At 57.3% G+C, this 21035-nt stretch overlaps 1 protein-coding gene across 2 annotated transcripts in view; it reads left to right on the forward strand.

Moving 5' to 3' along the window:
• Positions 1 to 13566, forward strand: part of PLCG1 (phospholipase C, gamma 1) — a 41017-nt gene extending 27451 nt beyond the window's left edge. The window contains exons 5-32 of one of the 2 annotated variants that reach the window (XM_006881530.1): positions 1613 to 1697; positions 1785 to 1868; positions 2087 to 2121; positions 2335 to 2407; positions 2490 to 2591; positions 2780 to 2898; positions 2977 to 3062; positions 3146 to 3266; positions 4234 to 4402; positions 4491 to 4613; positions 4695 to 4796; positions 4884 to 5071; positions 5346 to 5546; positions 5623 to 5742; positions 5831 to 6011; positions 7332 to 7409; positions 8061 to 8164; positions 8389 to 8485; positions 8723 to 8792; positions 9253 to 9410; positions 10608 to 10704; positions 10871 to 11095; positions 11175 to 11323; positions 11861 to 11975; positions 12058 to 12219; positions 12331 to 12419; positions 12511 to 12695; positions 12809 to 13566. In XM_006881530.1, coding sequence (XP_006881592.1) covers positions 1613 to 1697; positions 1785 to 1868; positions 2087 to 2121; positions 2335 to 2407; positions 2490 to 2591; positions 2780 to 2898; positions 2977 to 3062; positions 3146 to 3266; positions 4234 to 4402; positions 4491 to 4613; positions 4695 to 4796; positions 4884 to 5071; positions 5346 to 5546; positions 5623 to 5742; positions 5831 to 6011; positions 7332 to 7409; positions 8061 to 8164; positions 8389 to 8485; positions 8723 to 8792; positions 9253 to 9410; positions 10608 to 10704; positions 10871 to 11095; positions 11175 to 11323; positions 11861 to 11975; positions 12058 to 12219; positions 12331 to 12419; positions 12511 to 12695; positions 12809 to 12851 — 3361 coding nt within the window. In that variant the 3' untranslated portion in view covers positions 12852 to 13566. The remainder of the gene's footprint in view (positions 1 to 1612; positions 1698 to 1784; positions 1869 to 2086; positions 2122 to 2334; positions 2408 to 2489; positions 2592 to 2779; positions 2899 to 2976; positions 3063 to 3145; positions 3267 to 4233; positions 4403 to 4490; positions 4614 to 4694; positions 4797 to 4883; positions 5072 to 5345; positions 5547 to 5622; positions 5743 to 5830; positions 6012 to 7331; positions 7410 to 8060; positions 8165 to 8388; positions 8486 to 8722; positions 8793 to 9252; positions 9411 to 10607; positions 10705 to 10870; positions 11096 to 11174; positions 11324 to 11860; positions 11976 to 12057; positions 12220 to 12330; positions 12420 to 12510; positions 12696 to 12808) is intronic. The other variant, XM_006881531.1, reaches the window with a different exon arrangement.
• Positions 13567 to 21035: the final 7469 nt, after the last annotated feature.

Here is a 21035-nt window from a genome sequence, read left to right on the forward strand (position 1 = left end):
GTATTTGCTTGTCATTCTTCTCCTCCCTTTGACTTTTAATCTTTGTCCTTATGTCTAAGATAGCTCCTGTTGTTGTTAAATGCCGTAGAGTCAGCTGTGACTCCTAACAACCCTGTGAACAGCGGCTCTGAGCCCTGCGCCTCCTGGACCGTCCTCACGGTCCCCGGCACACTCGAGCCCACAGTTACTGTCACTGTGTCAGTCCATCTCATGGCTGGCCTGTCCCTCCTTCTCTGCCTTTCCACCTTTCCCAGAAGAATCTCCTTTTTTGAAGCATTATCTCCTCCTAACAACGTGCCCAGAGTCCGTGAGGTGAAGTGTCACTGTCCTTGCCTCCAAGGAGCACCCGGGCTGCACCTTTTCCAAGACATAACATTTGTTCTCTTGGCGTAGTCCAACACCACGACTCCAAACATCTAGAGCTGTGATTTAAGTCATTAATTAATCACTTAAATGATTTAAGAAGTGTTAAAAATCTTGAGGTGGGATGAGATGGTGTCGGTTCGTGCAGCTAGAAAAAGGAAGTGGTTCAGTGGCTGGTTTCAGGCCAGTCTGGGGTGAGGGCCTGGAGAGATTGGGAATGAGGGAAGCAGGCTGGAGAGTAGCAGCTCTCAAGAGGAGACAGGAAAGTGCAGCGTTCTGGAGCCCAAGGAAAGCGTTCCAGGAGTGACCCGCCTCCCATGCCAGGTGTTGCCGAGTGTGCTGGGGGCTGACTTGGGGTCAGTAGCACAGGTGATCGAGAGGAGCAGTGTCAGGGTGATGAATGGGAGGCTGGGACTGGAGGGAACTCCAGGGAGCGAGCAGAGAACATGGGTGCCTCTTCCACGGCTCCTTGCTTTGGAAGGCTGCAGAGAAGCGGCCTTGGCTGGAGGAGTAGGCAGAGGAATCACAGCGGGTTGGCACGCCTATGAGGCAGATGTCAGAGAGGGGAGGTTAGTGATTCAGATCTGGGGGACCTGTGTCCAGAATGGCCCTAACGGTCCCTGGCTCTCGGCACTGAGCTGGCTTAAGCAGTAGTTCAGTGGCCTGGACAGGGAACGCTCTCACAGGACAGTGGTGGCTCTCCGTGCAGTGGACTGACATGGTGGTGCAGCCTGCAGCCCATGCGGCAGGAGCGGTAGCTGCCTGCCCTCCCTCCCTGATGCATCCCCCTGGGGCTGGAGCGCGTCTTCTCTGGCCGAGCGCCTTTCCTGGAGGCCGGCACCCCATTAGGCCCTCAGTCGGTGCACAGTCACAGCACTTGTGTTTGTCGGAGGACGCCGATCCCCACACACTTCATCCTGGTGCCTGGTGTGAGGAGGCCTTTGACAGCAGGTTCTGAAGATGCTGCTCCGGCCACCCAGTGGGGAGTCCCCTGCTGAGCTACTCCCCACGGGGAGCACGCACAGGCCGTGCCAGGAAGTTAGTGGTGTGGGTGGGGAGAGTTGGCCTCCCGCTGTCTGGAATATGAACACCGAGAGAAATGAAGGCCCAGAGTAAGGGAGGAGTCCTTGGTCACTGCACGGTTCTGATCCAGTCTCCTCTCAGGACGCCAGACACCCAGTAGTCTTGTGCCTCTCCGGCCCAGGTGGCTCAGCTGGGTAAGGCCACCGGACACCCCCTGTTTTCTCAGTATATCAGCCAAGGACTTGAAGAACATGCTGTCCCAGGTCAACTATCGGGTCCCCAACATGCGTTTCCTCCGAGAACGACTGACGGTGAGGGCCTGTGGGGGCACCTGACGGTGGGACAGGGAGTGGCCGAGCTCACAGGCTGAGACTGGCAGTCTTGTTGTGTGCCTTCAGGACCTGGAGCAGCGCACTGGGGACATCACCTACGGGCAGTTTGCACAGCTGTACCGCAGCCTCATGTACAGCGCCCAGAAGACGGTGCATGAGCCACCTGCCCTCCTCCGCCCTGGCCCCTGCCCTCTCCCCCGCCCTGCTTGCCTCCACCCTGCTGCCCTGCTTGGGGGCTTTGGGGTGCAGATTCTCCAGCTCTTCTCTTGAGACCTGTCCCCATCTGCTGCCCCAGCCTTTCTTCCTGAGAGCCCCTTTCCCGTGTGGCCTCCTGAGCCCTCGCTCTGACCAGGTTCTGTCTCCTGCAGATGGATCTTCCCTTCTTGGAAGCCAGTGCCCTGAGGTTTGGTTTGAAGTAGGGAGGTGGGGTTCTGCCCGTGGTGATTCCTGACCCAGGTGGGAGAGCACGGGATGGGTGAGCCAGGACTGAGCTGGACCATCCTGGGCAGCTGTGCTGGTGGGGGCTGGGCTTTGCCTCCCCGGGGTCCCCCATTGTTGGTTGGACCCAGCTGGCCAGCCAGCTGGCGGCCAGACCACTTAGTGTCTCTCCTTCCAGGGCCGGGGAGCGGCCGGAGCTCTGCCGAGTGTCCCTTCCGGAGTTCCAGCAGTTCCTCCTTGATTACCAGGGGGTACGGTGGGGCCAGATGAGGGTGTTAGGTGAGGGTTGCACAGTTCATCCCGGAGCCTCTCACCCTTCTCCTCCCCAATCAGGAGCTGTGGGCTGTGGACCGGCTCCGGGTGCAGGAGTTTGTGCTCAGCTTCCTCCGAGACCCCTTGAGAGAGATTGAGGAGCCGTCCCTGTTCCTGGATGAGGTGAGCCCACCTGGTACCCCTGTTAGAGGGAGGTGGTGAGTGACCAGAACCCACCTGGACCCAAGGAGCGGGCTGCTTCTTAGGGAAGCCCCTGTCCCTCTGGCACACCGGCTGCGCTCTCTCCTTCCCACCCAGCCACCAGCGGCAGGGCAGGCCAGGGTTCACTGTCTGCATTTGTCCCTGGACAGTTTGTCACCTTCCTGTTCTCCAAAGAGAACAGCGTGTGGAATTCCCAGCTGGATGCTGTGTGCCCCGACACCATGAACAACCCCCTCTCCCACTACTGGATCTCTTCCTCACACAACACGTGAGTGTGGCTCCTGCAGCCCACCCAGCTTGTTCTGGGGTGCGGGGGGACCTCCTGATCTCACCTGTTCCTTTCTAGGTATCTGACTGGGGACCAGTTCTCCAGCGAATCCTCTCTGGAGGCCTATGCTCGCTGCCTGCGAATGGGCTGCCGCTGCATTGAGTGTGCGTGGGGGCTGGGGAGCGGGGCCGGGGATGAGGAGGGGAGGAGAGGGCCTGCTGCGTGATGTGGTGCCGTTGCTTCGCAGTGGACTGTTGGGATGGCCCAGACGGGATGCCGGTCATTTACCATGGACACACCCTTACCACCAAGATCAAGTTCTCAGATGTCCTGCACACCATCAAGGAGCATGCCTTTGTGGCCTCAGAGTGAGTGGAGCGGGGACTCGTGACCATAGGGCGGAGGACCCTGTACCTGTCCGTCCCCTTCACTGCACCTGAGACATCCTCATCCTCTCTTAGCTCTCCAACTTGAGCCACCACTTCCCTTTCCTGCATTCTTGGCCTGGCCTCCTCACAGGTCCCTCTCTTCAGCCTGTGGAACATCTGTCTGCAGGCCCTTCTTCCTCTAACAATTGTTTCTGTAACTCTGGTTTCTCCTGGGCCGCCCCAGGGCTTAGAGCATTACACACTGGGCTGCAGCCAGGGTGCTCTTTAGGGCCGAGAACGGGGAAACGTCATCTCATGTCCTTCAGGCATGTTGTGAGGGGCCAGTCCTTGGAAGCAGAAACCATTTTTTGAGAGGTGGAGGGTCATTGGAAGAGAAGCTGGGTTGGCGCGGTGACCGTGGCCGTGGGTATCAGGGAAGGTGAGGATGGTGCAGGCCACAGCAGGTTCAGACCTGCCAGCTCCGCTTTAGGGCCGGGATGAGGCCGTCTGCGCCTGTCTGATTTACAGCCTTACAGACTCAACTGAGAGCTGCCGAGAGTTGAAATCAGCTGCTCAGCCGTGGGTTTGGTGTCTTCAGCTCGTTGCCCAGCTAGTTCCTGCCTGTCTCTCAGGCCAGAGAGTTCTTGATCCTGCGTCATGCTCCTCAGTTCTTAGTCACAACCTAACCTGTGGTCACTGGTCTCTGCCAGCTCGCCACAGGGGCACAAATGGCCTTCCCTCTTGATGGGAACACCCCTCTTCTGTCTCTGTGATTGTACTAGTTTGGGGAGCACTTCCATCCCCTGGTTTCCTCTGCACAGTGGATAGTCCTCCACCCTACCACAGGAGATGGGGTCCCAAGTCCTTGACTCCCAGCTCCTCATCTTCTGAGGTCTTTGGCCTGAGCTCCTCTCCCGCCCCAGGACCACAGGGTCTGTGACTTGCTGCCCTGGGCCTCTGCCCACAGGTACCCGGTCATCCTTTCCATCGAGGACCACTGCAGCATCGCCCAGCAGCGGAACATGGCCCAGTACTTCAAAAAGGTGCTCGGGGACACTCTCCTCACCAAGCCCGTGGACATCTCTGCCGACGGGCTCCCCTCCCCCAACCAGCTCAAGGGGAAAATTCTCATTAAGGTAGGAGCCAGAGGCCCGTCCCTGCCAGGGGCCCCCCAGGCCACCGTCCAGGGCTCGGTGGAGGCCCCATCCTCACTCTGTCCCGCAGCACAAGAAGCTGGCTGAGGGCAGTGCCTATGAGGAGGTGCCTACGTCTGTGATGTACTCGGAGAATGACATCAGCAACTCCATCAAGAATGGCATCCTCTACCTGGAGGACCCTGTGAACCACGTGAGGGCTGGGCCAGGCTGGGCGCCGGGGGCCGAGGGCTGTGAGGGCTCTCACTGACGGCCGCTCCTCGGTCTCTTCCAGGAGTGGTACCCCCACTATTTCGTTCTGACCAGCAGCAAGATCTACTACTCGGAGGAGACCACTAGTGACCAGGGCAATGAGGATGAAGAGGAGCCCAAGGAGGTGAGGGGCTGGACTGAGCTGGGGGAGAGGGGATCCCGGAAGAGTAACGCTGAGCTGCTCCACTCCTGCCCCCCTCTCTGACCTCAGGCCAGTGGCAGCACAGAACTGCACTCCAATGAAAAGTGGTTCCACGGGAAGCTGGGGGCCGGCCGGGATGGGCGCCACATCGCTGAGCGTCTGCTCACGGAGTACTGCATCGAGACGGGCGCACCTGACGGGTCCTTCCTTGTGCGCGAGAGCGAGACCTTCGTGGGAGACTACACGCTGTCGTTCTGGTACTGCCCTTACAGAACGTGCTGTGTAGACGTAACACCACCCAGAGAGAACAGGGTTAACGCCTTCTGTTTGGACGTCTGTGTGGAGTGATTTCATCTCTCTCTGCGTTACTCTCTCTCACACACGTGTACACATGCCCATTTTGGGTTCTGCTCCACGACTGCCCTCACCTGTAGATTCTCCCCCGTCTTTGAGACTTGGATGCCTCACTCGGGTGGAAGGGGGTTTTCAGGGCCGTGGCCTGTTCTTACTGCCTCCCTTTGTCCTCCTCAGGCGCAACGGGAAAGTCCAGCACTGCCGCATCCACTCCCGGCAGGACGCTGGGACCCCCAAGTTCTTCTTGACAGACAACCTCGTCTTTGACTCACTCTATGACCTCATCACACACTACCAGCAGGTGCCCCTGCGCTGCAATGAGTTTGAGATGCGCCTTTCTGAGCCCGTCCCGCAGACCAACGCTCACGAGAGCAAAGAGTGAGGGCCTAGGCCGGGGCTGGTGGGCAGCGGGGTATGGGCAGCGCCAGTGGAGCTGACTCGGGTCTGTCCTCAGGTGGTACCACGCCAGCCTGACCAGAGCCCAGGCCGAGCACATGCTCATGAGGGTCCCCCGAGACGGTGCCTTCCTGGTGCGGAAGCGGAATGAGCCCAACTCCTACGCCATCTCCTTCCGGTGAGGGCAGTGGCTCTGGGGTGGGAGGTGGTGCGGAGCCTTGCTCACGTCTGGACTGTCCTGACCCAGTGCTGCTCCATCTCTGAAGGGCTGAGGGCAAGATCAAGCATTGCCGTGTCCAGCAGGAGGGCCAGACAGTCATGCTGGGCAACTCGGAGTTTGACAGCCTCGTTGACCTCATCAGCTATTACGAGAAACACCCTCTGTACCGTAAGATGAAGCTGCGTTACCCCATCAACGAAGAGGCTCTGGAGAAGATTGGCACCGCGGTGAGGGTGCACGGCGGCTGAGGGGCTAGGGCAGAGGGGCTCGGGAGAGGCCGCCCATGAGCTCTGAGGCTCACTTGGGGGCAAGCCCGGAAACGGACGGTCATCAGGACGTGTGCATGAGTGTGGAGAGGAGTCCGGGGGACCCCAGAGCTCATGGAGGTGTCGTGGTCTGGAACAGGAAAGGTTGTTCTGGAGGGAATGATGGCCCAGTTGTGCCAAGGGATGGAGATGGTTACTTGGGGAGGTCTTGAAAGCCAGACTTTGGGGTGAGGAGGCCTCGTGTCTCATGGGAAGTTACAGGCACTGCTGCTCCACAGGGCAGCAGCCACGTGAATGGACATTGGAGCAGTAGTCCCAGCAGGCTGTATTTGCTCAGCCTGGTTGAGACACTTCTAGGGCAGAGAAGGTTGACTGGAGACGTGGATTTGCAGAGGATGGGTCTGTGGGGTGAGAGGAGAAGCGTGCAGGTAGGACTGCTGGGCCAAGTAGCTCTGAGGCTGAGACAGGTTCCTGGTCACAGGCAGATGAGTCAGGAGTGGGAGGCAGTCCGAGCTCGAGACTCCTCGTCATCTACAAGGGCCCTGGCTCGGGGCGGGAGTAAAAGGCCGGTGTTGTGAGGATGAGAGACACTCTTTTTTTTTTTTATTATTTTTGTGTGTGTGTGTGTATACCGTCAAATCAGATCTGACTGGTACAGGAGGAGATTGTTCCTCCTCCAGCAGAGCATCTGGTGGATTTGAACCATGCACCTCTTGGATTGCAGTGCAACTTCTTGCCACTAGGCCACCAGAGCTCGCCTGAGAGACACTCTTTTGACTTTGGATTTAGCGGTGAACAAATGAGCCATCGAATAAAAGCTGGTGTTTCTGTTGAGGACGAGCTGCAGCTGTCTCCACAGTAATGGGCTTCATGCCTTAAGAAGCAGAGTTCAGAATCTCTGGACTGAGGGAGCTCTGGTGGCCTAGTGGCAAGGCACTGCACTGCAATTCCAGAGGTACGCGGTTCAAATCCACCAGATGCTCTGCTGGAGAAGGAGGGACAATCTCCTCCTGTACCATTCAGATCTGATTTGACGGTACACGTAAAAATAATACAATAAAAAAAAAAAAGAATCGACTGTAGGCTCCAAGGGGAAGAGTGAGGCGAGGAGAGGGTGAAATCAGGCTCTGAGGTCAGAGATCAGGGGTCCTAGTCCCTGAAGGACTTGACGGCCTGTCGGGGGATCAGCTTCGTGGGACAGAAGTGAGGCGGCAGGGAAACCAGCAGCTGCTTTTGTTTCTAGGCTCAGCGACATTAACATCCCCTTCTGTCTGTCTCCAGGAGCCAGACTATGGGGCCCTGTATGAGGGACGCAACCCTGGCTTCTACGTGGAGGCAAACCCGATGCCAACGTTCAAGGTACAGACTGGGGCCGCGGGCACAGGCCACCAGGGAGGGTCTTCTGCCCCGTGACGCTTGCATCTCTCTGCTCTGGACCCAACTTGGTCTCTGTGCAGAAGTGGTAGTTGTGGTTTTCTGAGGCCCAAGAAGGTTGAGAGAGCTGTGTGGTTGGTGCACAAGCACAGAGCTGCCAGGAGTGACACATTCAGTAGTCCCCATCCCTGGGGCTCAGCACTGACCCTTCTAGAGGTGCCCTCACAGGTGGCCCACTTCCTTCTGATGGGAGGGACAAGCTCTCCTCTTCCTCTCACTCCCTTCACGTCCTGGGTGTCAGGTGGGATCTTTCTCTTTTCCTTTCTAAGGGGTAGGAACTATTTTTGTCTCATAACTGATTAATGGGTGCATGTGCATAGGCCTCTAGCTCCTGGGGAGTCACTCTGTGAACCCAGAGATGCTCCTTCCTGCTCATCAGCCCCGACTCCCGGGAACGAAGCTCTCGAGGCGCCTCCCTGGCAAAGCCCCGCCTCTCACAGAGCCTCCCTCTGGTGCACACTTGCCTCCCAGGCCTGAGCTGGGCAGACAAGCCCAACGTGTGTGTCCACACGAAGTCCTGGGCCGGGGTGCTGGCCAGGAGGGGCACTGAGTTAAGGGGCATTTTTCCCTCGGCAGTGTGCAGTCAAAGCCCTCTTTGACTACAAGGCCCAGCGAGAGGACGAGCTGACCTTCACCAAGAGCGCCATCATCCAGAACGTGGAGAAGCAGGAAGGAGGCTGGTGAGCCTGGGCCCGGGCTGGGCGTGGGTGGGGCTGGCAGCAGGGCACCTTCCCAGGCCTGGGCCCTGGCTTTGCGTCATCTGCAGGACGTTTGTGCCACGTTTGCTCCATGTGCACCGCCAGTGCCTGCCCTGGTCTGCTGTAGGGGTGAGACCCCCACACCGGTGTCCTCCAGGTGGGAGTGGGCATGGTGGCTGGGGGTCAGCGCTCCTTGGCTCCCACAGGTGGCGGGGGGACTACGGTGGGAAGAAGCAGTTGTGGTTCCCGTCCAACTACGTAGAGGAGATGGTCAACCCCGCAGCCCTGGAGCCCGAGAGAGAGGTGAGAGCAGAGCACATTGGAGGGGGTGCTATCCACAGCCTCACCTGCGCGCACACACCCGTCAGGAGCATGCCCGTCCGCAACAGCTGCCGCACGGTGGCCACGTGGAAGGACAGGTGCTGCTTGCTCGTTTGTGCAGAGCACACACCGTGAAGTTGTGTTTTCACATGCACACAAACACGCCTTCACACGCGTGGGGAGGACAGGCTGATGATCCCACGGCTTTACTTCCTGCAGCACCTGGACGAGAACAGCCCCCTGGGGGATTTGCTGCGGGGGGTCTTGGATGTGCCAGCTTGTCAGATAGGTGAGCCCCCCCCCCGGTCCTTGCCCCCTCCCACTGCATCAGTGACAGGCTCTCCTCTGTGGGACCCATGTTCCTATGGAAGAAGCTGGTGGCTGTTCCCACTCTGCGCTCAGCCCTGCTCTGGACATCCCCATTCTGGCTTCCTCCCATCTAGTTCTGCCCCACATGCCCTCCTGTCCTGGGCACTAAAGTCAGCAGAGCTGAATACCGAGAGCCCCCTGACATCCCAGATCTGAGTTGTTGGGGGACAGAGGCCTGGGGTCAGTGGGCAGGCGGGTGGAGCCGTGGCCTGGAGAAGAGGCGTGAGTCGGTCAGAGCTGGGCTTGGACAGCTGCCTCCTCCCTGACGGTGTCTCTAAGCTGCACTTGGTCTGTAAAGTGGGTTGGCAGGTGGTGCTTCTCTCCCGCCTGGGCCTTGAGCTGCCTGTTCCCAGCTCTTCTCCCCTTGCTCCCTCCCTCAGCCATCCGCCCAGAGGGCAAGAACAACCGGCTGTTCGTGTTCTCCATCAGCATGGCGTCCGTGGCGCAGTGGTCCCTGGACGTTGCTGCGGACTCCCAGGAGGAGCTGCAGGACTGGGTGAAGAAGATCCGGGAAGTGGCCCAGACCGCGGACGCCAGGGTGAGGACGTGCTGCAGCCGGGAGTGCTGGGCGGGCGGACGCACACGCACGCCACCTCAGAGGAGTGAGGGCAGCTGCAGGCTGTGTGCCACCCCGGCCTGCAGCACAAAGCCTGAGGAGCAGGCCTGGAGACAGGGCAAGGTCCATGTAGGATATGTGTGAGTGGGAGACCCCATGAGACAACCAGGTGGGCTTGTTTAAAGGGTAACTGGATACACGAGGCCACAGCTCAGAAGTCCTGGGCCCAGAGCCGGGGAGGGCCGAGGTGTGTGGAGCGAGAAAGGGATGCCGTGGTCACGTGCGAGAGGTGGTCAGCCACCATGGAAGCCAGCTTGGGCCTGCCAGGTGGACAGGCAGAGAACCACAGGCCATGCTCAAGAGGGCTTAACTTAGTGGGCAGGAGGGAGTGAAGAAGCTGAGTGGCCTGGCTAGGAAGGAGGAGAGGACAGAGGGCTGGGAGTCAGGCACGCCTTCTTGCTGGCGGGAGAGAGCTGGCAGGCAGGTAGGTAGGAGGAGATGGACCCAAGTTTGATGGAAGGACTAGCCTGGAGCCATGCAGAACGCCTGGGAGAGGAGAGGTCCTCTCGGGGAAGGGGGCTCCTCCCTGGTGGTCACTCAGTGCATTTAGGTGTAGGGAGGAGGACCACAGAATGGGTGGGCGCCCGTGTACTGGGCAGAGAAGGGCCGATGATGAGGATTTTGCCTGGATGTCAAGGTGCCAGCAGAGGGTAGAAATGCGTCCTAGGGCCCAGGCAGAGGAGGGAAGGAGTCTGCATACAGGAAGCAGCGGTAGAAGAGAGTTAGGGGAGAGAGGTGGGCATGCAGAGAGAGGGACAGGCGAGTGTGTGTGACATGAGAACTGAGAGGCCTGGACTGCAGGTGATGTCCTTGTGTCCAGGAAGGCAGCTGATGCTGTGACAGCATTTCTGCCCACTGTTGGGGCTGGTCACACAGCGTCACTGAGGGCAGAGTCCAGCTTGGGACCCCTGAAATGGGGGTGGGAGGGGATTGGAAGCCAGTGTAGTTTTGAGGGCAGAAAAGAGAGAGGATTCCAAGATGAAGCTGAGGACCGAGGAACTCTGTTGCTTGTGTGGTGGGATGAGAGGGTGCAGGGAATGGGAAGAGGGGCCCAGACCCAGCAGGGGCACCTTTGTGGTTGGGCTCTAGTTTGGGCTGAGGGCCTGTGTGTGTCTCCAGCTCACCGAGGGGAAGATGATGGAGCGAAGGAAGAAGATTGCACTGGAGCTCTCGGAGCTCGTTGTCTACTGCCGGCCTGTCCCCTTCGATGAAGAGAGTAAGAGCTGGGCCCCGGGGGTGAGGATAAGGTGGGGGGAGAGCTCTGTGGCAGGAGTGTGCGCTGTCCCAGAGTCTCGGGGGGGGGTGTCCCCATCCGTCCGTCAGTCTGTCCCCCGGCGTCTCACAGTGGGCGGGCTCTGTAAGCGCTCTTCTGTCTGGCCCAGAGATCGGCACCGAACGTGCCTGTTACCGGGACATGTCATCCTTCCCGGAAACCAAGGCTGAGAAGTATGTGAACAAGACCAAAGGCAAGAAGTTCCTGCAGTACAACCGGCTGCAGCTCTCGCGCATCTACCCCAAGGGCCAGCGCCTGGACTCCTCCAACTACGACCCGCTGCCCATGTGGATCTGTGGCAGCCAGCTCGTGGCCCTCAACTTCCAGACCCCAGGTGAGGGGCTGGCGGGGAGGTGGGGAAGCCAGCGACCTGGGGCAGTCGGGCCAGAGTCTACCAGAACCTCCTTTTGTAGACAAGCCCATGCAAATGAACCAGGCCCTCTTCATGGCCGGCGGGCACTGTGGCTACGTGCTGCAGCCAAGCACCATGCGTGACGAGGCCTTCGACCCCTTTGACAAGAGCAGCCTCCGGGGGCTGGAGCCCTGTGCCATCTGCATCGAGGTGAGTGAGGCTTGTCTGGGGGCAGAGTGCACAGGGCTGACGGGCTGATGCGTGTTTGTGCCAAGTGTGTCCTGAGTGGTGGTTGGGAGCAGAGCTGACTGTGTGCACAGCATTGTCTGTGACTCGTGTGAGGTCTGAGCTTGAGGAAGGCACAGCTGGTGCAGGGTAGAGGATGCCGGCTAAGTGGCCAGCTCCTGGCACAGTGGAGTCCCCAGTGAAGAGGTGCGGACAGGTGGGGCCCGAGCTGGGTCTGAGAGAGTGAGCAATGGCGGGTGAGCTGCACGCAGCATCTGCCAGGTAAACATCTTTCCAGGGGAAGAATGTGCTCCCCGCCCAAGGTCAAGTAGTTTTTAAAACTCTCTGTATGAAAGCAGACAGCAGATTGAATGTGGAGTAGAGTGCAAGGCTCAGGAGATTTTTAGGGCCCAGCAGGGGGCGCACTGCCTCTACTGCACAGTGGCCTTGAGCCGTGGGGGCAGGGTGAGAGGCGGAGGGAGGACAGGGGACACCCTGGACCCTCCTCTTTCTGCCACACAGGTGCTGGGGGCCCGGCATCTGCCGAAGAACGGCCGGGGCATCGTGTGTCCTTTTGTGGAGATCGAGGTGGCAGGAGCCGAGTACGACAACACCAAGCAGAAGACTGAGTTTGTGGGTATGTCCACCTTCCCAGCCCCCACCACCTGTGACCTGTCCTCCGTCGGCAGTGGCCTGAGCCGTCTGCTCTTGCCTTGCAGTGGACAACGGACTGAACCCCGTGTGGCCGGCCAAGCCCTTCCACTTCCAGATCAATAACCCCGAGTTTGCTTTCCTGCGCTTTGTGGTTTATGAAGAGGACATGTTTAGTGACCAGAACTTCTTGGCTCAGGCCACCTTTCCCGTGAAAGGCCTGAAGACAGGTGAGCAGCCTCTCAGCCCAGGGGCCATGCTGCCAGGCTGGGGTGGGGCCCTGGCTTCTCCTCCCTGTGCTGAGGACAGGAGGTCCTGAGGTGCCCGTCACCTCCTCCTAGGGTACAGAGCTGTGCCTCTGAAGAACAACTACAGTGAGGACCTGGAACTGGCCTCCCTGCTCATCAAGATCGACATTTTCCCCGCCAAGGTGCAGAGGACGGGCTGGCCATGGGGGTGGCGGAGAGGGGGCGTCCTCATGAACCCACAGGGGTCAACGTGTGCACTTCCCTTTGTTAAAGCAGGAAAACGGTGACATGAGCCCATTTGGGGGCGCGTCGCTGCGGGACCGGGGCTCAGATGCCGCTGGCCAGCTGTTCCATGGCCGGGCCCGGGAAGGTTCCTTCGAAGCCCGCTACCAGCAGCCGTTTGAGGACTTCCGCATCTCCCAGGAGCACCTCCCAGACCATTTTGATCGGGAACGGAGGTAAAGGATGTTAGGGGTGGGCAGCGAGTGTGCCCCCTGGAGCAGGGCGTACTGGCGACTTGGGAGGACGGTGTGTGCTTGGCTGCCAGTAAGGACCCCTCCATTCCCTCCAGGGCCCCGCGCAGGACTCGGGTCAATGGAGACAACCGCCTCTAGGGCGCCGGCCTGTGTGGGGCCGCCGCACCGCAGCCTCCTCGTGGAAGGCGGGAGCTGGTTCTTGGACGCAGCCTGCCGTGCAGCCTGCGGGTCTTGCAGTCTGGAGCTTGTATTCCAGCAGTGAACGCTAGACAAAAAACCAAGCCATTAATGAGATGGATTACTGTTTTGGGCCTCCACGCCCCAGCGCTGAGTGAAGGCAGAAACTGTATGGTGTCTCGTGTTAAGCACACACACCTGGCCCCGACTCGTGGAGATGGAGCCTTCCGTCTGTGGGGCCAGGCTCACGGCCGCAGCTCGGGGAGAGCGGCCACCTCGCCAGCTGCACCCGGTCTCTGAGGAGCCGACATTCCGAGAACGGAGGAGAGGGAGGAGCAGACTTGCTGGGCCAGGGGAACAAAGTTTACATTGTCCTGTAGCTTTAAAACCACAGCTGGGCAGGGTGAGGGCAGCGTCCCCGCATTTTGTCCCTGGAGCAGGAACGGGAGGAGCGACCGGCCTTGGAGAGGGGCCGCTTGCCCGAAGAGGACACAGCACAAGGGCATGCTGCCCAGGGCGGGGACACAACCCAGCCTGGAAGATACAGGGGATCATGTTAAAAATAGCAGTATTATTTTCTTCTCAATGGTATTGTAACTAAGTTATTTACACCTGCTCCTTGACCGAGGGCAAGCTTGGAGCAGAGCCTTTGCCAGAAGTGGGCGGGTGGGCTACCCCCGGCTGTGGGGAGGGGGACCAGGCAAGGTTGGCAGAGAAGAAACAGAGCCTATTCGGGCAGTTGTTTTTTCTTCTTCCTGAAAGCAAAAAAGAATCTGCTTTTCCATAGGAATGAGAAAGGGATCAAGGGGATACCTGTCTCATGGGCTGGGGATGGGTCAGGCAGTCGGGCGCCGAAGTGTTTATTGCAGCTTCTTGAGCTGGTAAAAGATCCCAGGAAAGAGCTGGGGAGGCGAGCCCGGCTCTGAGCACAGGGGCTGGGGACAGGCCCTTAGGCACACAGGTGCCTCCGCAAAGCCACCATGCAGCACACGCACACCCACTGCCCACCTGTGGGCTCAGGGTTGGTCATTTGCTAGTCTCCTGCCCTCTTACGATCTGACTGCCAAATAAATCATCCTCATGACCTTTCACCTGGTGTGCTCTTTTGGGGGCTTAGGAAAGGCTGTTGTCTAAGGACGTTGCCTGATGCCGATTCTGTAACAGAAGCCCCTTTCCTGAGAGTAGCGTTCAGCTGTGGGCTGCACAGTGCCTCCAGCTGGCGGCCAGAAACACTGCACCCAGGTGGGAAAGGACCCCCACTTCCGCTCAGCTCACCCCTCCTTACGGTGTGACCTGTCCAGGGACAGATCCAAAACCAGTGCCATAAAGACCAGAGGATGGATTCTCAGCTGCAGAAAAAAACCAGAGCGTGATCGAGCACAACTGAACAGACGCAGGTACATGTGTCAAGTACTGCTGAGTAGACGTGGCTCAGAGCTGCCCTGTGAACAGAGCTGGGCCTGCCCCACCTGTGCCGTCTTCATCCCCGATGCACCTGAGCCCACTGGTCCAGGAGCTCTGTCAGTCCTGGGTGAAGGCCGACCTTTCCAAGCATGATGTTCCTTTCCAGGGACTGGCCCTCCTGACGGGGCCACAGTATGTGCGATGAAGTGTCACGATCCTTGCCTGTAAAGAGCATCCTGGGGGACTTCCTCCAGGACATATGTGGGGTTTTGGCAGTTCATAGGATGCTCAGTGCTCTGCTCACCTCCACAGCTCAAAGGCCTTGATTCTTCTGTCCTCTTAGAGGGCCATAGCTAAGTGGCTTTACAGTGACCAGTTTTTTTCTGATTTTTCTGAAGAGAAACACAGCATAGGAAGATTTCTGATGGTAGATTTATAATACCTTTTTCTATATGACAAACCAAAGGCATTTCCCAAGTTGACAGATTTGGGGTAGTTTTAGGTCATCTCAAGCCTGTGCACCATACATAGTGAAACAGCCTGAATCTGTTTAAAATAGATCATTCACCAGACTAGATAGAACTGGTAGCAAATAGCAGCAAACCCTGTGGTCTAGTGTATTAATGTGTTTGACCACCAGCCAAAAGATTACTGGATCAAAGCCACCAGTTGCTCTCTGGGAGAAAGAGGCAGTTTCATCCCATAAAGTCTTACAGCCTCAAAAGCCCAAAGAGTTTCCATGAGTTGGACTCAGTACTGGGGCTTGGTTTGCAGTTAACCTACATCCCCATCAGGTATCCTTTGTTAAGTGTTAGGCTGATAACTGAAAGGTTAGTAGTTCAAAGCCACCATCCACTCTGAAAAAGAACTAGGAGCCATTCTATTTACAACCTGAGTTTGACTGAACTAGCTGGACCAACTAGAGGTGAGTTTGATGTTGCTGTTGGTTAAATGCCTACGAGGGACAGAGAAGCCTACCTCCTGACCATGTCCTGTGGAATCTGAAGGCTGGACCTGGGACTAGAAACAGCCTATAGTTGAGCCCAGCATCTTACATCTCACCAGTTGTTATATGCAAAACCCACTGTTGTTCTTAAGGCCACCCTGTCCTGTGCCGTCCCTACGGTTTGCCGTGCTGAAACTCACTGTGTGTCCATGACCAACCTCACTAAGGGTTGTCCTCACAGTCAAGGGTCCTCTGCTTTTCCAAGCATCATGTCCTTCTCCAGGGAGAATATGGGGACATACCTAAAATATATGAGACTAAATCTCATCAGAATTGGGAAAGGCCTACGCCAGGGATGTGTCCTGTCTCCATACCTTTTCAATCTGTATGCAGAGCAGATTATCCAGGAGGCTGGGCTCTATGAGGAGAAATGTGGGGTCAAGATTGGTGGAAGATCTATCAACAATTTGCGATATGCGGATGACACAACTCTGCTTGCTGAAACTGAGGAGGACCTGAAGCGCTTGCTGTAGAGGGCCAAGGACTGCAGCCTACAATATGGATTGAGGCTCAATGTCAAGAAGACAAAGACTCTTACCACTGGACCAATTGGCAGCATCGGGATGGATGGTGAAGAGATTGAGATTGTTCACAGCTTTAGTTTGCTTGGCTCCACAGTCAACACTCTGGGCAGGAAATTCAAAGATGTATCGTCATGGGAAAGTCTTTTGTTAGGGACCTCTCCAAAGTACTGAAGAGCAACGGTGTCTCTTTGGAGACTAAGGTGTGTCTGATACAGGCCATGGTCTTTGCTATAACTTGTTATGCATTAGCGAGTTGGGCAGTGACTAAGGAGGATAGGAGGAGAATTGATGCCTTTGAGCTGTGGTGCTAGATAGAGAAGAGTATTGAGGGTACCATGGACTGCTAGGAAAACAAACAGATTCATCCTGGAAAGGGTCAAACCGGGCAGATCCCTGGAGGCAAGGATTCTGAGGCTCCATCTAACATAGTTTGGACATGTTGTAAGGAGGGACCGGTCCTTGGAGAGGGACATCATGCTTGGGAGGGTGGAGGGACAGCGGAGGAGAGGAAGGCCCTCTATGAGCTGGATTGATTCAGTGGTAATCGGGACGGGTGTATCGGAGACAGTGCGATTGGCACAAGACAGAGTTTAGGGCTGTTGTACATAGGGTTGCTATGAGTCGCAGGCGACTCGACGGCACATAACAACAAATCTCCTCACCCTTGCTTCTAAGGAGCACTCGGGCAACACTTCTTCCAAAACAGAGTAGTAGTTTTGAAAGCCCGTGGGGTATTCCGTTCTGTTAACCAACAAACACCCTTTCAAAGGTATCAATTCACTGGTTTTATTTATTGCCCAGATTTCATGTAAATAGGAAGCAGCTAAAAATACCATGCTGAGGTCAGGACAGCTTACTCTTTGAAGTGACATCCTTGTTCTCCGGCACACTGAAGAGGCCCTTGGCAGTAGATGTGCCCAATACAGATGACGTTTCTTGACTGCTGATTCCAGGGGTGGTGGTTGTGGATGCAAGTAAATGGAAATCCTTGACAACATCACTCTTTCCTCCATTTCTCAAAATGTTTATTGGTACAGTTGTGAGGATTTGGTTTTGCACCATGGTGTAATCCTTCTGAAAACCTTACTGAACGGCTGGAGTACATTACGTCACCAAACTGAGGGAAGAAAACAAGGTCATAGCTCCTTCACGTCTTGGTGAAATGGATCCAGTCTTGCCACAGCCTCAGGGTGGGCTTCTCCCAGGGCCCCCCCCTTCCTCTCTACCCCCAGGGACTTAGCCATGTTGGAGGATCTGACACCCTGCAGCCACCCCAGCGAAGCGCCCCGGGACTCCAGCCTGGATCCACGTGGTGCTTAGCTGATGGGCTTCAGGTTGTCACACTGCGCCTCAGGGACCTGGCCTTTTAGATGGAGCATAAAGCAGATTCCTCCAGACCTAAGTCAGACTCTCTGGAAGGCCCAGGCCCCTCCCCACCTCAGCACCGCACCACCACACGCTGCGGCACCCGCTGGTGTCTGCTCCCGTACAGGCCTGACAGCCTGTCGTCCACCTAGTGTCACTGGCTGCCTCGGACGGGACCCTCCCACAGGTGTTTCCTTCTGCCTCGGCCGCTTCATGCACCACCAGTCAGGTGCTTTGGATTTTGGACATTTGGAGTTGTAAACCCTTCTAGAAGGGCCAGGGTCTTCACACACATTCACCAACCTCCGCAAATGAGCTGCTACCTTCACAGAAAGCGTGGTTGGTGTCCCCATTTCCCTGGCGTGGCATCATCAGACAAGCTGTGCATGAATTCGGCCTCCGGCACGAGGTGCTGCCCACAGACCCGTTCAGCTTTTACGTCTCCGACAGTACGTCCACAGACAGGAAGCACTCTTAGCGTTTTTCACGTATCACACACAGTGGCGGCAGATGCAAAATGTATTTGTTTTTATTTAGGAACCACCAAAGGTTTGAAGTACCATTTAGGCGCATTTCAAATTGTACAAGCACTTTCTCCCTGCTCCCCTCCCTTATCCAAATCCACAGATACAAAATTTAGGAAATGTGCAATTTGCATCTTCGAAATAGCAGCATCCCCACAGGGGACCTTGTGGGACCTGGAGAACCAGGCCACTCCCCACCTCAGCACCGCATGGCCACAGGCCCAGGGGCCTGGAGGTCTCTGCTCCCCCGTAGGCCTGATGCCACCCCACCCAGCCCCCGGGGGAGATGGGACCCTCTTGCACAGATCACAGTTTGGCTGACGGTTCAGCCTGCCCTAGACAGTTACCTCTGACTAGCACCAAATGAGCGCTTGAGCTGCCCTCAGAGACAGGACACCAGAGCAAGCTGCCCCAAGCCCTTCCCAGCCCTGCCACCCGGACAACGTCCCTGCACCAGAAGCCAGAGTGCCGCGGCTGGTGGAAGACCCGGAGTTGGGACTCGCCAGGAAGGAGTCTGCAGGCCCCTGGCAACTCGCCCGACCTCCACAAAGGCTGCTCAGTGAGAATCAATCGACAGTGGCCGGCGGGGGAGGGGGAGGTTGGCGTGTTTTCTTTTTTAAATCACAATTATGGCACAGTCTGACCTTCCTGACACAGCTCAACAAAGCGGCTGCTCAGAAGCCCTGCGGGAGCCCTGCAGCCTGAGGACACCCACGTCCCCCCTGGCACCCACCCAGCTCACAGGAGCGTCCCGGGGGAGCAGTGCCACACGGCCGGCCCCCACTCGGGATGACCCGGCCACACACACGTCGGCAGACTCGAGACAACCTGGGGATGCATGGCTGTGACTCCCAACACAAATGACAGGATTGGCAGGTGTCAGGAGCGGTTAACCCTTGACCCTGCAGAGTTCTAGGGGAAGCTCAAACGCGTGCCAACTTCTGTAGCCCGTCAGCAGCTCTGCCCTGGACATGTCACCTTCCACACCAGTCCACTGAGTAATTCTGAATCAGCCATTTATTGTGGAAAGAACCGAAAGTTAAACTGAAAAGCATTAACCAAGAAAAGCTATTCATTAACATCCAAATGTCGTGACTTGTCTCCTGAAGGAAGAGGCACTAGGGCAGGGACCCTTCGGGTTCCTCGGGCACCTGGCTGGCCACCAGCCTGGAGGGGAGGGCAGGAGACACGCTGGGCAGCCACAGGGCCACCTTCCTTGCTCTCCACACCTGCCCAGTGTCCTTGCCTGAGCAGCAAGGCTGAGGGCTGGGGAGGCTGTAGGTCCGGTGACAAGGCGGGGACCATGCATTCTCCTGAATCCCTGCAGCCCTGCAAAACTTTAAACAGGTTTCCAACTCCCTGAGGTGGGTGTCTGCACCTGCCTTTGTTTCTATGGCAACCAGAGCTTGCATAGTGCCAGCCCCATTTGAGTCCCTCTCCTGCTCTTGACCTTGATGCAGCTAGAATGGTGGGCTCCTCTTGGGTCTGTGAACAAAGAAACCTTCCGTTGTTGCCAGTCTGCTAAGAGAGAGAGTCCAAAGAGATTCCAGCACAAATTCTAATCATGGCCCTTTGGCAGTGTGGACTGGGCTGGTCAGCATGCCCGGCAGCCTTGTGAGGACCTTGCTCTGCCAATCTGGGGGCTCCCCAGCCCAGTGTGGCCATCTCGCAGCCCTATCCCTGCCCATCCTAACAGGCCAGAGGAAACATACTGAAGTCTACTGGGGAGGAGACGACGGGGAAGGCATCAGTCCACAACTTCCTGCTTCCGCTTCAAATCCAAGGTCAAGTGCTGCCTAACCACGCTGCCCCACAGGTCCGGGAAAGGGGCAGGAGGATTCCGAGGCCCCACGTCTGGAGGAGAGATGAGCTTGGCATTCCACTGACCTGAGCAGACTGCCACTTTGGCCCGAGCTGGCTGGCTGTGCAGGTCCTCATGCATCTAGAGGGTTTTCTTCTCCGGCATATGTGAAAATGGGGGAAAACCCCACAGAAGTACAAGCTTCTACCTGAAGTGGGTCACACCTCCTGACTGCCCCAGGTGAATGCTGAACAAGGAAAGGGTGCTGGGGAAGGTCTTTGGAGAAGCCTGACCTCAAGGCTTGCTTCTGTTTATCTTTTTGGCTGTGTGTCGTCTGTCTCCTGTGCCTCGGGCTGTAACGTTAGAACAGGGAGCTGCTCTAGCCTGAGAAGGGGGACTAGGGAGGCCAAGAGAGGGGTAGTTCAGGTGGGGGGGACCGCCTAGAGAGCTGAGCCCCCTCAGGAGACCACTGCTGGTCAGCCATGGCAGGAACGCAGACAAGCTCCAGTCCCCAAGGGGGCAGGAAAGTAGCCCACGACCTGCCACCAGGCTACTGAGCAGACTAAAACCACAAGAGCCATCTTTCGGCCTCTGGAGTGTGCTGACACCTGGGGGGACAGCCTCTGGTGACCAGCTGGAGGTGAGGCTGTGGGGGGGGACGCACCTGTAAGGACAGCCAACACTCATCTACACCCTCCCTGCTCCCAGAGTGCAGGGCATACGGGCCATCGTGCTCTCATCCCCCAAATGGCTGCCAGTCACCCCACATCGCACTGCTGCCCCCCCAAAGTGTGTGTAGGACACCGATCAGGGCCTTCCGTTTCCAGGCAGATTCCTGAACATGTGAGGTGTCGCCGAGTATGACCCACCACAACTCTACAAACAGCCTGACCCCTGTCCTTGCCTGTGCCGTCCACGTCAGTCATCTCTGTCATACTGGAGCCCACTGCTGCCGTCACTGTGTCAATCCTGAAAATGTGAACCCCTCAAATCAAAACGTTCCTCTAGGGTCTCCAGTGATCAAAAGTCATTAAACTCAGCCAAGCATGGATACCAACCATAAAGCCAGACTTCTTTTACCAGAGTGGTAGTTTGGATTCCTTGGGATCCACAACTCCATGTGAAAATCATGAGAAATCGAACATGTACTCCAACATGGGCTCCAACAGACACTGAAGTGAGATTTTACTCTCCAATGAGTTCAAGTGCATCCAGAGAAGGGGAAGATGAGTCACGTTGTAAAACTGACTTCATCAAGAGCCTGGCCCCCTCTCCTCCCCCATCACCACAGCCCACAGACTGACCCCCCTCCTCGCCCACCACAACAGCCCACAGATTAGTCCCCTCTGCTCCCTCAACACCACAGCCCACAGACTGACCCCCCTCATTTCCTCCACCACCACAGTCCACAGAATGACCCCTTCATCTACCCCTAACACCACAGCCCACAAACTGACCCCCTCTGCTCCCCTAACACACAACCCACAGACTGGCCCCCTCTCTCCTGCCCCACCACCACAG

Source organism: Elephantulus edwardii, unplaced genomic scaffold (assembly GCF_000299155.1).
Source record: "Elephantulus edwardii isolate Elephantulus edwardi_28Jun2011 unplaced genomic scaffold, EleEdw1.0 scaffold00015, whole genome shotgun sequence".
Taxonomy (NCBI): Eukaryota; Metazoa; Chordata; class Mammalia; order Macroscelidea; family Macroscelididae; genus Elephantulus; species Elephantulus edwardii.